The sequence below is a fragment of the Dendropsophus ebraccatus genome, chromosome 9 (genome assembly GCF_027789765.1).
Source record: "Dendropsophus ebraccatus isolate aDenEbr1 chromosome 9, aDenEbr1.pat, whole genome shotgun sequence".
Taxonomy (NCBI): Eukaryota; Metazoa; Chordata; class Amphibia; order Anura; family Hylidae; genus Dendropsophus; species Dendropsophus ebraccatus.
In genome coordinates this window covers 111488395-111505066 of record NC_091462.1, presented here as the reverse complement: position 1 = coordinate 111505066, position 16672 = coordinate 111488395, and the positions used below count along the sequence as shown (strand labels likewise).

Here is a 16672-nt window from a genome sequence, read left to right as displayed (position 1 = left end):
AAATGCATTGTTCTGCTAATAAACCCAATTACAAAGTTTCTTAAAATCGCCTGTACTATTGATTTCTGCAAAAAAAAAAAAAAAATAAATTAAACGACAGTGACAATTTAATTTAAAATTCCAAGTGTCCTATTAGTTGACAGGGCAGAAATTACGTCAGCGCTATGCGGAGGACGTAATGGAATAGAATGTATATGTTCCCCTTTCCAACATCTTCCTGATCCTATTATATCATAAAACCCTGTGGAATAACACTTTAAGAAATAGCTAGAAGTATAATTTGTGTGGTTTCCCACTTACAGAGTTGAATAGTGAAAGTAAGTAAGCAAGCATTATTCTTTGCCCTTGTCATGTGATACTGCAGTGTCAGCCCTGTGTAGTACAGAGGGAGCAGCGTCCAGTGGGGATAGAACACGTCTTATGGCTGCCCTGGAGCTGCTGCTGTTACTTGTGCTGCACCAGACAGGTAAGTGTTAGTGTGTAGTATATGTAACGTGATAGATCGGGGGCTCGGTCACCGCAGTGTTATCTCAGGTACAGGGTAGCACTGTCCTTGTGGTCTCTCTATACACACAGACCACAATATGTCATTGTTCTCATACCACACCTTTCCTTCTCTGCACTTTCTCTTACTTCATATAATACTTGTTTTCTTATTACAAAGATTATCCTATAATAACATTTACTATCCTGTGTATGACACAGTCATGATTTAACCCTTTAGTTCCCTGGACAATATTGTCCCCTATGGATATATATTCTATGAAAGAACACAGCTGGCACCCTGCTTCCTCCCCTCACTGCCGCCTTCAGTGTCATTTTGTCTCATTTAGATTCTAATACATAGAAATTCATGTTTATGGCTAAAAGTCTAACACAAGCAAAATGTGAGGTGTTCAAGAGTAAGGGCCCTATTACACGGAACGATAATCGGCCGAATTGGCCCGATTCGGACGATTATCGCTCCGTGTAATAAATGCAACGATCAGCCGATGACAACGATAATTGGCTGATTGTTGATATAGGTTAGAACCTATTTTTGTCGGGCGCCGACCGCGCACTGTTGCGTGTAATAGTAGCGGCAACTAACGATATACATTACCCATCCAACCCAACGGTACATGGGGCATTATGGCTTGATCAATTCATACACTAAATTCTGATGTGTTTTTTATTTAGCCTAGGGGCACTAGTATCAGCCATAGGTGTGAGGTGCAGCACTCTGTTTCTTCCCTGAACCGCATTTTGTTTCTCTCTTTTCTCCGTGTATTGCACTCCTCCTGGTGAGACCCACATGACCGCAATTAGCAGGAGACACAGGGTGCACATGGTTTTAAACCCTCCTGTCTTTTCCCATTCTGTCTGCAGCAGCTATGGTGAGTGCAATACCTTATCCAGACTTGTGCTGCTTGGGGGCGACCTTCTCCGCCGGCGGTGCTGGCCGGGCTCTGGTGTGGTGTTTTTGGGTCTGGTCCTGTGACATGGGGGTCGCAGGGCCGTCCCATGGCCCCCGTTCCCTGGCTGTGCGCGCCTGCGGGGTTGGTGGCCACTGACTGGCACGGTGTGGACTTAGTGTAGGGACCCATGTGTATCAGATACCTGCACGAGGTACATGGGGCAGTATGGCTTGATCAATTCATACACAAAATTCTGATGTGTTTATTATTTGAGCCGAGAGGCACTAGTATCAGCCATAGGTGTGAGGTGCAGCACTCTATTTCTTCCCTGAATTACCCATCCACGTTCTAGGGCTGCTCCTGCCGTCGGCTTCTCTCTGGGTCCCGCACGCGCTCTAACTTCACATCGGCCTGTCAGCTGATAGGCCGCTCAGCCAATCACGATGTGAAGCTAGAGCGCGTGCGGGACCCCGGGAGAAGCGGACGGCAGGAGCAGCCCTGGAACGTGGATGGGTAATGTATGCCAGTTTAGCAAGGGCTGCAAGGACATCGGTAACGATGTCCTTGCAGCTCTTGTCAAACGATTATCGGGCCGTGTAATAGGCCCAGTAAACGAGCAACGATCTAGCAGATCGCTGCTCGTTTACAGGTATTATCGGGCCCTGCTCGGCCCGTGTAATACCACCCTTAGGGTTTCAGGATGATGTTAAACATACCGATTATGTGTTAGGCTATGTTCACACAACGTATATTTTCGTAAAATCATGGCCGTGATTATTCCGAAAATATACGTTACCTCTCTGTCTATGGGATCCCGGCCGGAGTGTATACACATAGTATACGCTCCGGCCGGGATCCCTCGTGGCGCCGCAAACAACTGCACACTCCGGCCGCTCGCTCCATAGCGTGCAGTGGAGAGTTCTGATGCGGGCACACACGGATGCGCCCGCATCAGAACACTGCGGCCAGGATGATCTTTTCAGAGACCGGTCGAGTCACGGAACGACTGGTCTGTTACGCTATGTGAACATAGCCTTAGCGTGCATGTGTTAAGAAATTCACTTAAAGTGAACAGACCAAGAATTTATGTAATCCAAATGTGGATCATCATCCATGTCACAGAGATGAGTGTGCCGAGGGGGGATTAGAAGTGCAACTTTTTATCTCAGTTAAAGGGGTACTCCAGTGAAATTCTTCTTTCAAATAAACTGGCGTCAGAAAGTTATATGGATTTGTAAGTTACTTCTGTTTAAAAATTCCCAGTCTTCCAGTACTTATCAGCTGCTGTTGGCCCTGCTCTCTGCACAGTGCTCTCTGCTGCCACCTCTGTCCTTGTCAGGAACTGTCCGGAGCAGTAGCAAATCCCCATAGAAAACCTCTCCTGCTCTGGACAGTCCCTGACATGGACAGAAAAAAAAAAAGGTGTGTCAGTCATTATTGATCCGTTCCTGGCATCCTACCCCCCCCCCCCCCCCCGCTCTATATTTGGCAAATGGAGAGCTCATTGGGGGGGGGGGCAGACAAGAGTGTCAGGCTGTGATCTTTCTTCTAGTTGGGTTTAATAGTGGGTCTGCTGTGATTATGTCTGTATCCCTATGTGATACCTTAGATCAGTGATTTTCAACCAGTGTGCCGTGGCACACTAGTGTGCCGCGACACATAGTCGGGTGTGCCGCGGGGAAAGTTCCCCAAACTATGGTGCCCCTGTGAAACAGGAGAAAACAATGGGAGAGAGAAACCTGGGGATGGGGGAGAAACGGGGGAGAGAAACAGCGGAGAGAAGCAGGGGGAGAGAAGTATGGTGGAGAGAAGCACAGGAGAGAAGCATGGGGGAGAGAAGTATGGTGGAGAGAAGCAAGGGGGAGAGAAGTATGGGGGAGAGAAGCAGGGGGGAGAAGTATGGTGGAGAGAAGCACAGGAGAGAAGTAGGGGGGAGAAGTATGGTGGGGAGAAGCACAGGGGGGAGAAGTATGGTGGAGAGAAGCACAGGGGGGAGAAGTATGGTGGAGAGAAGCACAGGGGGGAGAAGCACAGGGGGGAGAAGTATGGTGGAGAGAAGCACAGGGGGGAGAAATATGGTGGAGAGAAGCAGGGGGGAGAAGTATGGTGGAGAGAAGCACAGGAGAGAAGCAGGGGGGAGAAGTATGGTGGAGAGAAGCACAGGAGAGAAGTAGGGGGGAGAAGTATGGTGGAGAGAAGCACAGGGGGGAGAAGTATGGTGGAGAGAAGCACAGGGGGGAGAAGCACAGGGGGGAGAAGTATGGTGGAGAGAAGCACAGGAGAGAAGCACAGGAGAGAAGCAGGGGGGAGAAGTATGGTGGAGAGAAGCACAGGAGAGAAGCACAGAAGAGAAGCAGGGGAGAGAAGTATGGTGGAGAGAAGCACAGGAGAGAAGTAGGGGGGAGAAGTATGGTGGGGAGAAGCACAGGGGGGAGAAGTATGGTGGAGAGAAGCACAGGGGGAGAAGTATGGTGGAGAGAAGCACAGGGGGGAGAAGCACAGGGGGGAGAAGTATGGTGGAGAGAAGCACAGGGGGGAGAAATATGGTGGAGAGAAGCAGGGGGGAGAAGTATGGTGGAGAGAGGCACAGGGGGAGAAGAAAACAGGCCCAGGTTTCACACTGAGTGAGTATAAATACATTTAGAATCTATATTAATAACTATATGTATAATATGTACTGTTTTAGTGTCATTTTGTGCCATTTTGGTTGGTGGTGTGCCCCGGGATTTTTTAAGTATAAAAAGTGTGCCGCGGCTCAAAAAAGGTTGAAAATCACTGCCTTAGATAGTATAAGCCTAGCCTGCATGTCTGCATGTACTGTGCAGCTAGTCTGTTATTCTCTGGTATCAGCCGATTCGAGCTGTGTTCTTCAGTGGGATGTACTATAGTAACCTCCCCTCCGCCTCTCATGTTATTACAGACGTGTCTGTCCTCCTCCTTGAGTAAATATAAAGGCTCCTAACCCCTTAACTAAATATTTTCCTTCTTTATGTCCTGTTTATGTGACTATTCATATGTTGCCTGTGGTTTTCATGGGTCACTCATGGAGTGTGACGGTATTCTTTTCTGATCAATGATGGAGAAATAGCGGATTTTAAAAGCATCTTTTACACTTTCATATTTGCCAACAGTCCCGGTCTTGCAGGGACTGCCACAATTTGTAATGGACAGTCCACACAAAATAATGTCCTGGGAAACCCGCCCCCAGGACTCCGAAAAGCCCCGCCCCATATGTTTAACCATTAGCAGTCCTAATGAGTGCTTATAGTTATATAGTGCTCTGACAGAGGGAGAAACAATTGGCTCCACTTTCTCACAACGGAGGAGCGCTGCGGGCAGGTGAGTATGGCTTTGTTTTTTTGTTTTACATAGGGGGGATTCCTATCTAGTCAGGAGGTGGGGGGAGGGTTAAACATTAGAAACATAGAATATTGTTGGCAGAAAAGACTACTTGGTCCGTCTAGTCTGCCATTTAGATATTTCCCTATATACGCTCCGGGACGGCACTTGTAATCCAAATCCACTCTTAAACCAAAACAAATTTTCCCATAAGAAATCATAGAAATGCAGACAATTGGTTCCACACCCCAAAAATAATGATTTATTATTGTGAATAACATGTAAAACAAATGAAACAAACATTCAGAAACAGCAGAATCTGTGATATTATAAGTTACTGTAGAGTAATGGAGAGGATGGGAAACACAAGGGCTGATAGAGATTGCAGGGAGCAGGAAGGAATGAGCAGGACAGATGTGGGCACATACATGCAGCACTCTCTGTCCGGGGAGAGAGGGGTTACAGCTATGGAGAGATTACCTCCACAGTCCTGTCCCCTGATGTAAGCCCCAGCCGGAAGTGAATCTGCTATGATTTGGAAGGTGAGGGAGACTTCCTGGGTCAGAGTACAGGGCTGTAGACCCCGCTATGCAGACCATGCCCCTCCTCCACCCCCCCTCCCACGGTCCATAAATAATAAACATGGGCTGGACCGTAATAAAGAGGTGCCGCAGCAGATATCAGTCAGAGGAGTTGTTACTAATTATTATAATCATTGTGTCATAAGATGCAGTAAGTTTCATCATTGCTCTGTTGGTAAAAAAAAAAACTTCCAACAGTATAGCAAAGGTCATCATGATGTCATGTTAGTATGTGACCAACATCACAAAGTCCAGAATAACTTTGGGGTATTGTCTGACTGCAGCAGGGATGGGGAACCTTCAGCCCTTCAGCTGTTGTCAAACTACAACTCCCATCATGCCTGGACAGCCAGAGTTCTATGGTGCAGCTGTGTGGACTGGGGCCAATACAGAAAATTCTCTACTGATGACATCTGCAATAGCTCAGGACAGAGTCCATCCCCTGGGAGTCTATGGGGCTTCGTTCACATTGCATTTGGGCAGCACATTTAAGGTATACTGGTAAAAGAGTATACCATGGCTTTGTCACAGAGGGCCCATTGAGTTTAATTCACAAAACATAGTCTAAGGCTATGTTCACACAATGTCTCTTTTTTTTTTGCCGTTTTACAACCGACTATTTGGAGAGACGTCATTTTGGCACTTAAATGCTACTGTTTTATGCAAATTATGGCCATAATGTGAATAAAAGGGTTGGCACCAAATTGACGACCGAACAAAAAAAATGTTGTGTGAACATAGCCTAGGGGTCCCATTACATAGAGCGATTTTTACCGATTAACGACTAACGATAAACGATCACAAACGAGATTGTTTATCGTTAACCTGAAATCGTTCACCATAATACACAGAACGATGGTCGTTAGTTACAATGATCGTTACACTGAACGATTAGTGAAAAAATGCGGAACTTGAGCAAACGAATGTGGAATTACAGTGAACGATTAGCGATAATTTTAGGTTCAGATCTAAGTCAACGATCGACGACATACAACGATTGTTCATTGTTTTGCTGGGATCAGATGGAGTAAACGATCATAGTAACGATTGTAACTAACGATTATCGTTCTGTGTAATATGGTGAACGATTTCAGGTTAACGATAATCTTGTTTGCAATCGTTTATCGTTAGTCATTAATCGGTAAAAATTGCTTTGTCTAATAAGACCCTAATGGTCCCTTTACACGGAGCGATAATTTGCACAATCGAACGGTTAAAGATTTCGGAGTAACAATGTGTTTTATAAAAAAATCATTATTGCGATCGTTTTAAGATCACTTAAGCCCATCTCACACATAGGGTAAATTTTTGAAAGACTGTTTACATGAAGCGATCTGCTAATTTTCTGCAAACGACCAACGCCGATTTTAGAACATGTTGAAAGATTGCGATCAACAATTTATCGCTCGTCGCTTGATCGTCTGCAGTGTTTACACGAGCCGATTATCGCTCAAATGTGATCGTTATCGTGAAAATTTGAACAATAATCACTCCGTGTAAAGGGACCATAAGAGTGACTGTTTGGTCCACTTCCTGATGTACAGTATAATGCTTGGTTTTACATGAACAGTTTTCTGAGCCATAAACAGACCAAAATCTGCTGTTTTATGGCTCAAAAAAGCTTAAAAAAACATCCACGAACATCAACTGTTTGTGTACACTGTGTATTATTTTATGGCCTTACTTGTTGCGGTGATAAAATCGGGGCCTTTTTGAAATTGCTTATGTGCCACAATATGTCCATGGTTTGGGATATATTACGGACATAAACATTAATTTTCCTGTAGAAAAGGCTGTTTTTGAGGCTTTAGGGTACAAACACACACAGCAGATACGCAGCAGATCTGCAGCAGATTTGATGCTGTGTTCAGTAATTTAGATCTAATCTGCTGCGTATTTGTTGTGTATTTGCTGCGTATCGCAGCAGTAAATACGCTGCTTATACGGTGTGTGTGTTTATATCCTAAAAATGGTATGTGCACACGTATCTGCCGGTATACCAGTCTATATATCACTCATATTGGCCAAACCATTGTGATCCTACCCTGAGGCTGCTCTCACCTTCCTGCAGATGTAATAGCTAAAACCCAAATCACTAACATAATGATACAGAAACTAAGATTTTTTTATTGAGGGGGAAGTCCGGTGCGAATGATTTTCTGATACGTGATAGATAGAAATGTGATTGGGGAGCTTAGCAGCCCTGTTAGTTCAAGGACTCAAAAAGATCAGGGGCTTGGACCCCCCAAAATATGTTTTGCACCCATAAAAAATATATTGAAGTTAACAGAGCTATAAAACAACAGGCAGTACAACCTAGCAATGTCTTTTCTTCACTACAGGATGTCATTCATTTTTCTTCCCGATCCAGCCCAGACCACTGCGGCAACTTCTCTTTATCATCTCTGCAGAGTTTGATGCCCACCACTTAGTAACAGTGCCCCACCCAGTAACAGTGCCCCACCTCATTCCTGTGCTTCCTTAGTGTCCACACCCGTTACTGACCCTATTCAGTATTAATGCCCCTAGTGGCCCCACTCATTGCTCCTAATCTGTAAGATTGAACCTTAGTGCCCCCATTCAGTATTGGGGTGCATTAGTGGACCTATTCAGTAGAAATAAGGGCCCTATTCCACCGGACGATTATCGTTCGCAGTATCGTTAACAATTAACGATCTCAAACGACCGCTATTGCGAAAGACCTGAAAACGTTCACTCATTTCCATGGAATGATGATCGTTACTTATGATCGTAATTGCGATAGTTTGTTCTTCGCTATTTATTCGCTATTGCAATCGTATCTATTGCGAACGACTGAACGATGTCTTATTCAATACGAACGATTTGCAAACGTTTTGCGAACGAGCAACGATAAAAATAGGTCCAGGTCTTATAAAGCGATCAACGATTTATCGTTCGGTCTTTAATCGTTAGCTGCATTTCAACCGAACGATTATTGTTTAGATTCGAACGATTTAACGATAATCTGAACGATAATCGTCCGGTGGAATAGGGCCCTAATCCTTTATTGGCCCCTCAGGAAGGAGCTCTGTTTCATGCCCTTTTGGTGCCTTAATGTGTCCCCATAATGCCCACTTCCTCCATATTTCCATTGTGCCCCCACTTAGCACCCCTCACTCAGTAACATTGACTCCTTAATGTTGCCCAAAGCTGATCATTCTGGAATTTATTGGAAGGATGCACCTGATCAGAAAATCTTTTTACATGGATTTCCCCTTTAAAGGGGTTATCCAGCGCTACAAAAACATGGCCACTTTCCCCCCTCTCTTGTCTCCAGGTCAGGTGTGGTTTGCAATTATGCTCCATTTACTTCAATGAAACTGAGTTTGAATCCCCTCCCAATCTGGAGACAAGAGAGGGGAAAAGTGGCCATGTTTTTGTAGCGCTGGATAACCCCTTTAAGCAGGGTGTGATATGTCAAGAAATTTCATTGCCCACAAAGCTCCATTATATTTTCAGGCATAACAAATCATAGAGAAAGGGAAACTGTGATCTATAACACTCGTGACTTCTCGGCACTAATATAAATCATGCGTATGACCGCTCTCATTGTGTTCTCTACAGTAGAGAGTCATGTGAGAGTACATACCCCAGCACTGTTTCCCCATCAGCAGCTGTGAAATATCGTGAATAATCTTACACTGACTTTATTTCCTCTTCAGAGTTAATTTTCTTGTGTAACTGGTTGCTTGTGCGTGATGGGAAATCGCATGGATCATATTTCATATATAGTTGTTCCTCGTGCCAATAACAATTGCAAACACATATTCGACTCTATAAAGAGAATAAAAACAAGTAGAAGATACTGGGACGTCATTAGATATAGCTGGATTAGGGGATAGATTTATGGTGTCCTAGTGATTCTGCTATAATGTACTTAAAGTTTTTTTGTTTTGTTTTTTAAACCTGATGAAACCCATCCGGGATCTGGGCGCTGAGCCCCCCATCTGTAGGTAGACCAGACTGAGCTAGGAGTATATATGGCAACATAGAAAGTCTGTGCTTCCATGCATGGCTCGGCAATTCAATGCATAGGTTTGCTGACATGTGGAGCTGGATAAGTATTATTATTATTATATTATTATTATTATTATTATTATTATTATTATTAGTTTTTATTAGTTTAACAAAGAAGAGGGAAAAAATAACATACAGCAAGTTTATTGCATTTTGAATAATATTAATTTGTGGTAAGTTACTCAAGCATCAATAGGGTTGGATGTTTTTCATTGTTAGACATTGTTAAGTGGTTTTCCTGTGTTTTAAACAATAACAACAGAAGAAGTAATATCATTAGAAATTAATGTTGAAGAGGCACTGTCGCAGTGTTTTGTTTTTTTTTAAAGAAATCAACAGGGTTTCTGATCGCAAACAGTTTTGCAATATAGCCCTTTTTTTAAAAAACATTTTTTATGTTTATATCAGGGTTATATTGTTATAGCCTTACCTGACCTTACTCCAGTGATATCGTCTTCAGCCCCCGGAGTGCTGCCCCGAACTCACATTGGCCCGCCCCAGTAGCCGCAGGCTGTGGAAGCACGCCCCATCACCCGATTCCAGCGCCGCCTGCCAGATCACAGATACCTGGCGGCATACTTGGTTACCAAGGACACAGTGGGCCCACGTCACCGTCCTGGGGGCTCAGCCGGACAGCAGCTGTGCTGCATCTAAGTTATGTTAACTGGCAGGTATTCCGGCCAGTCAGTATTTTCTGCCACGTGTTCTGCTGGAGGATCGGGGGAGGGTCCAGTCATCGCTTGGACAGGGTCCCCAAGCTCCTATAAAGTGTTTTATTACCCTTCTGTCCACGCTGGCTGATATACTCGTTCTAGCATGAAAGCGTCTCTATATCCTTTTCTGGATTGTTATCTGGCTTTCCTGACCTTTCTCTGACTACTCTCTCGGTTCCTGGTTTTGTGCTTCATTGTCCATTTGGTTTGACCCGGTCTGTGCGACTGTCCTTTGGTGTTTGTCTGTCTTGTGTCTGATCTATGTTTTCACCATAGCCTCAGGTAAGGGACATCACCACGGTTGTCCGCCTAGGCTTGTTTGAGACAAGTAGTCAGGGTTAGCAGGATGGGACCTGGCAGCCCCTCTCTCATCTGTGACAGGGCCTTTATAATCGAAATGTAGATTAGGTACCATTTCTTGCTTTCTAAGATGGTCCGGATTTAGCTTATGTCATAGTAACGTGCTGTTTTGCTTCATTTGCTATGTATTAAGTAAGCCAGGTTTTTAGGTATTTGGGGTATAATTATGGACATGGTTGGAGAGCATTTTTTGTTTACTAGTTTTAAGACCTCAGAGATATGTGGTGATATCGGTTTCTTCCAATGTCTTTACTCGGTTAGTTGTTTTATGGACATTATTAGGAATGCAGCGATAGCTCTGTGACTAGGGGGGTATTTTTCCATTCCCTATACGGAGGAGTACAGTCTGTGGCTTTAGGGGTATTTTTCCATTCCCTATAAGCAGGAGTGCAGTCTGTGGCTAGGGGGTATTCCTCCATTACCTATACACAGGAGTGCAGTCTGTGTTTGGGGGGTGGGGGGTACTCCTCCATTACCTATAAGCAGGAGTGCAGTCTGTGTTTGGGGGGTGGGGGGTACTCCTCCATTACCTATAAGCAGGAGTGCAGTCTGTGGCTGGGGGGGGGGGGTATTCTTCCATTACCTATATGCAGGAGTGCAGTCTGTGTTTGGGGGAGGTGAGGGGTACTCCTCCATTACCTATATGAAGGAGTGCAGTCTATGGCTAGGGGGGTATTCTTCCATTACCTATATGCAGGAGTGCAGTCTGTGTTTGGGGGGTGAGGGGTACTCCTCCATTACCTATATGCAGGAGTGCAGTCTATGGCTAGGGGGGTATTCTTCCATTCCCTATATGCAGGAGTGCAGTCTATGGCTTGTGGGATATTCTTCCATTACCTATACGCAGAAGTGCAGTCTGTGGCTAGGGGGGTATTCCTCCATTCCTTATATGCAGGAGTGCAGTCTATGGCTAGGGGGGTATTCTTCCACTACCTACTGTATATGCAGGAGTGCAGTCTATGGCTAGGGGGTATTCCTCCATTCCCTATATGCAGGAGTGCAGTCTGTGGTTGGGGGGTGGGGGGTACTCTTCCATTACCTATATGCAGGAGTGCAGTCTATGACTAGGGGGGGTTTTCTTCCATTATCTATATGCAGGACTGCAGACTGTGGTTGGGGGGTGGGGGGTACTCTTCCATTACCTATATGCGGAAGTGCAGTCTATGGCTAGGGGGGTATTCTTCCATTCCCTATATGCAGGAGTACAGTCTATGGCTATGGGGGTAGTCTTCCATTACCTATATGCAGGAGCGCAGTCTATGGCTAGGGGGGTATTCTTCTATTACCTATATGCAGGGAGCAGGCTGTGGCTAGGGGGTATTTCTCCATTACCTATACACAGAAGTGCAGTCTATGGCTAGTCTGTATTCCTCCATTCTCTATATGCAGGAGTGCAGTCTATGGCTAGGGGGGTATTCTTACATTCTCTATATGCAGGAGTGCAGTCTATGGCTAGGGGGATATTCTTCCATTACCTATACGCAGAAGTGCAGTCTGTGGCTAGGCGGGTATTCCTCCATTACCTATACGCAGAAGTGCAGTCTGTGGCTAGGGGGGTATTCCTCTATTCCTTATATGCAGGAGGGCAGTCTGTGGCTAGGGGGTATTTCTCCATTCTTTATATGCAGGAGTGCAGTCTGTGGCTAGGGGGGTATTCCTCCATTACCTATACGCAGAAGTGCAGTCTGTGGCTTGGGGGGTATTCTTCCATTCCCTATATGCAGGAGTGCAGTCTGTGGCTAGGGGGGTATTCTTCCATTACCTATACGCAGAAGTGCAGTCTGTGGCTTGGGGGGTATTCCTCAATTACCTATACGCAGAAGTGCAGTCTGTGGCTTGGGGGGTATTCTTCCATTCCCTATATGCAGGAGTGCAGTCTGTGGCTAGGGGGGTATTCCTCCATTCCTTATATGCAGGAGTGCAGTCTATGGCTAGGGGGTATTCCTCCATTCCCTATATGCAGGAGTGCAGTCTATGGCTAGGGGGGTATTCTTCCATTCCCTATACGGAGGAGTGCAGTCTGTGACTAGGGGGGTATTCTTCCATTCCTTATATGCAGGAGTGCAGTCTGTGGCTAGGGGGGTATTCTTCCATTCCCTATATGCAGGAGTGCAGTCTATGGCTTGGGGTGTATTCCTCCATTCCCTATATGCAGGAGGGCAGTCTGTGGCTAGGGGGGTATTCTTCCATTCCCTATATGCAGGAGTGCAGTCTATGGCTTGGGGTGTATTCCTCCATTCCCTATATGCAGGAGTGCAGTCTGTGGCTAGGGGGGTATTCCTCCATTCCCTATATGCAGGAGTGCAGTCTATGGCTAGGGGGGTATTCTTCCATTCCCTATACGGAGGAGTGCAGTCTGTGACTAGGGGGGTATTCTTCCATTCCTTATATGCAGGAGTGCAGTCTATGGCTAGGGGGGTATTCTTCCATTACCTATATGCAGGGGAGCAGTCTATGGCTTTAGGGGTGTAGCTGATTTGGTACGTTCATTAATAGTATGGTTTGTAGATCTTCAAATGGGAGAGACTTGGGGGTAATCCCAAAATATATGGAGAAAGGGGTACATACAGTATGCTATTACATCCTCTCCAGCAGGTATATCTGAAGCCAGAATAGTTGCCAACATAGTGGTTTGCAGTTATCTGGTTAGAAATGATTGTTCATATTCATGCAGGCATGTATACATAAGCTTGAACGAGTTCCCACACTTATGAGGAAGTTTATATTTGAACTTTGCATAACCTAAACCACTTGGTTGAACTTGTGTGTGTGATGGACATGTGTCTTTTTTCAACCGTACTAACTATGTAACTATATGTAAGCCTTCTCGTCAGCCATATGGCTGTATATGTTCCAACAGCCGATTCCCTGTGTAGTTGGAATGTGTATATATATGTGTGTGTATACTGTATGTGTATACAGTATATATATATATATATATATATATATATATATATATATATATACATACACACATTGGCAGTGTGGAGGGGGGGAGAGGAGTATAATTGCTGCTCTGTACCTTAGGGCCCTATTCCACCAGACGATTATCGTTCAGATTATCGTTAAATCGTTCGAATCTAAACGAAAATCGTTCGGTTGAAGTGCAGTTAACGATTAACGACTGAACGAGAAATCGTTGATCGCTTTATTAGACCTGGACTTATTTTTATCGTTGTTCGCTCGCAAAACGTTCGCAAATCGTTCGCATTGAATAAGACGTCGTTCAGTCGTTCGCAATAGATACGAACGCAATAGCGAAGAAAAACGATCGCAATTACGATCATAAGTAACGATTATCGTTCCATGGAAATGAGTGAATGTTTTCAGGTCTTTCGCAATAGCGGTCGTTTGAGATCGTTAATCGTTAACGATTATGCAAACGATAATCGTCCGGTGGAATAGGGCCCTTACTGAATGCTGCCTTTCTCCACTAGTTCCAGCTGTTCTCCCAGGGGATTTCATTCCGTCCCCCCTTCCAATTCTGTATGATCACTGTTACTGGGCCTAGAAGTACAGTGCGGCACACTGAAGCAACAATGTTCTCTTCCAGCACCTTCCCACGCCTCCTCCTAATGTCATATTCTCCTCCCTTCTTTTCTCTCTGTCCGGCTTCTGCTCAAAGATCATAGGCCAATAAACTTTTTCTCTGGGATGAGGATGTCTTGATAATCTCCATGATTCTTCAACCATGGTGATCATAGGAAAGTTTGTTAGAAAGACAGACATTGCCTTTGCTCTGAACTCTGAGCAGCTGACAATTTCAGCCTATATGAGACAATGAGGAACATTGTTACAGAGCTGCAACAGTGAAAAAATAAATATATATTTTTTTTATTTTGTTTTTATTTTTTTTCCAATATTGTACTGCCTGTCCTTCTCAGTAATACTGTTAGACTGGTAGGGAAGAAGAAAGAATAATCTGAAAGGATATATATACAGTGGTGCCTTGGATTAGGAGTATAATTCGTTCCGGAAACGCGCTAGTAATCCAAATCCAATCTTTTACCAAAGCAAATTTTCCCATAAAAAATTATAGAAATGCAGACAATTGGTTCCACACCCCTAAAATAATGACTGCGGTGGTCCTGGTCGTTAAAACGGACTGCCGGAGGTCTCTCACCTGCCTCCGTGCGGTCCGATCGGCGATCTGCTCACTGAGCCTGCACAGGCAGGCTCAATGAGCAGATGGCCTATCACACTGATCAATGCTATGCCTATGGCATAGCAGTGATCAGTGTAGTAAATGAAAGTAATGTATGTAAAAGTCTCCCAAAGGGACTTCAAATGTGTAAAAAAAAAAAAAAAAACCAGCCCCTCCCCCAATAAAAGTTGAAATCACCCCCCTTTCCCATTACATAAATAAACATATAATATACCGTAGCGTGCGTAATTGTCCGATCTATTAAAATATAACAAGCGTCATTGCGAACAGTGAGCGGCGTAGACAAAAAGAGGGAAAGAAGTGCACGGATTATATTTTATATATATAAAATTTATAAAAAGTGATCAAAACGTCCGATCTTAATTGCCAAAAAAAAAAGGATTTCATTTAAAAAATATATATAACATTAGAGAATCTGTGTAACCTGCATATGGTTGTGTTCGGACTGACCTATAGAATAATAGTGTCATGTCGCTTTTACCATATAGTGTATTACGTAGACACAGGAACGTTACCATATTGCATTCTTTTTTACTATTTCACCTATTTATATCTTCATAAATAATATATTTGGGATTCCGTCATACATGTTATGGTAAAATGAAAGACGCCATTACAAAGTACAACTATTCCTGTAACAAATAAGCACTTACATGGCCTGTAGATAGAAAACTGAAAGTGCTGGAGCTCTTAGAAGGGGAGGAGGGAAAAACGAAAACACTAAGATCAAAATTTGCGCGGTCCACTGGGTCATTTTGGGTCTGGTCCTCAAAGGGTTAAACCAAGTCACAATTTTAAAAAACTGTGAGCTCTTAAACCAAAACGCTCTTAAACCAAGGTACCACTGTATATATATATATATATATATACATACAGATCATAGCTCCTGGATATCATGGCTCCTAAGTGAAACAAGGTAACAGCTGGTTCGCACGCATGGCGTCTCGCTAAACAGCCCAATATGTCCAGTGTATTTTTAATACAGCACTGAAATAAAGAAGATCACAACAATTGGTGAGTGCCCTCCATCATCTCTTCCTTTTTGATTGTCCTTTTTATACTATGCCAGGCCTGGACAGTGGGACATATGTGGGAGAATTGAAAACATTTCTGGGTTAACACTTTTAGCGTATCTTCACATGTACCATATCGCAGCGGATTTTATGGTGCGGATCCACAACACATTTTATCTAAATAACTGAACACAGCATCAAATCTGCTGTGAATCTGCTGTGAATCTTCACCATCAAATCCGAGATAATATGGGAAGTGTGAAGCTACCCCAAATGAGTATTGTAAAAACCTACGATACTGTGTTATTGGGAAGCGAGCTCCAACCATTGTAACCCATGTTCTCCATCTGTTATGCATGTCAGTGTCTCTGAAGTTCTTCTCCTGATGATGAATATATGAAATATTTCTGAAAATATTGATCAGTCCATACACCCACTAAAATGTATCAGTTTCATTTATTAAATTTAAAGGAAGGTTTAATTTCAAACAGTTCCTTCCATTAAAACGGGCCACAGATTGTATAAAACTTAACAGTTTACCAAGGAAAGGATAGCCAACTGAACCCCCTTGGATGTCCAGCTGAAATTGCCACAAGTGCAGATATTGTCTGGGAGCTAATAGGCCCAATGCTACATAAATAATCAATGATATATTGATAATTGGTTCACAAGTATTCCACAATTTTTTTTCCACAATTACTTTTGGCCAAGCAAGTACAAGAGGGACAATCTGATAGTGGCAGTCGGCTACATGGACCAAAAATGTGTATTTATGGTGAGTACTATTCACACAGAAACCACAGTGTCAGTAACACAGAGGGGGTCAACCACTGAAAAAACTGTGTTGTAGATTACAAAAGATGTGGCGGCAATCTGCGACCTGTGGTGTGCCGGAGATCAGTCACTGCGCATTGGTGGTCTGCGACCTGTGTTGCGCTGGAGATCAGTCACTGCGCATTGGTGCTCTGCGACCTGTGGTGCGCTGGAGATCAGTCACTGCGCATTGGTGGTCTGCGACCTGTGGTGTGCCGGAGATCAGTCACTGCGCATTGGTGGTCTGTGACCT

The 16672-nt window shown here is 44.1% G+C and overlaps 1 protein-coding gene across 1 annotated transcript in view; it reads left to right on the top strand.

Moving 5' to 3' along the window:
- The first annotated feature begins 378 nt into the window (after positions 1-378).
- Positions 379-16672, top strand: part of LOC138801506 (uncharacterized) — a 53571-nt gene continuing 37277 nt past the window's right edge. The window contains exon 1 of the mRNA XM_069984414.1: positions 379-466. Within this exon, the coding sequence (XP_069840515.1) occupies positions 421-466 (46 nt within the window). The 5' untranslated portion in view covers positions 379-420. The remainder of the gene's footprint in view (positions 467-16672) is intronic.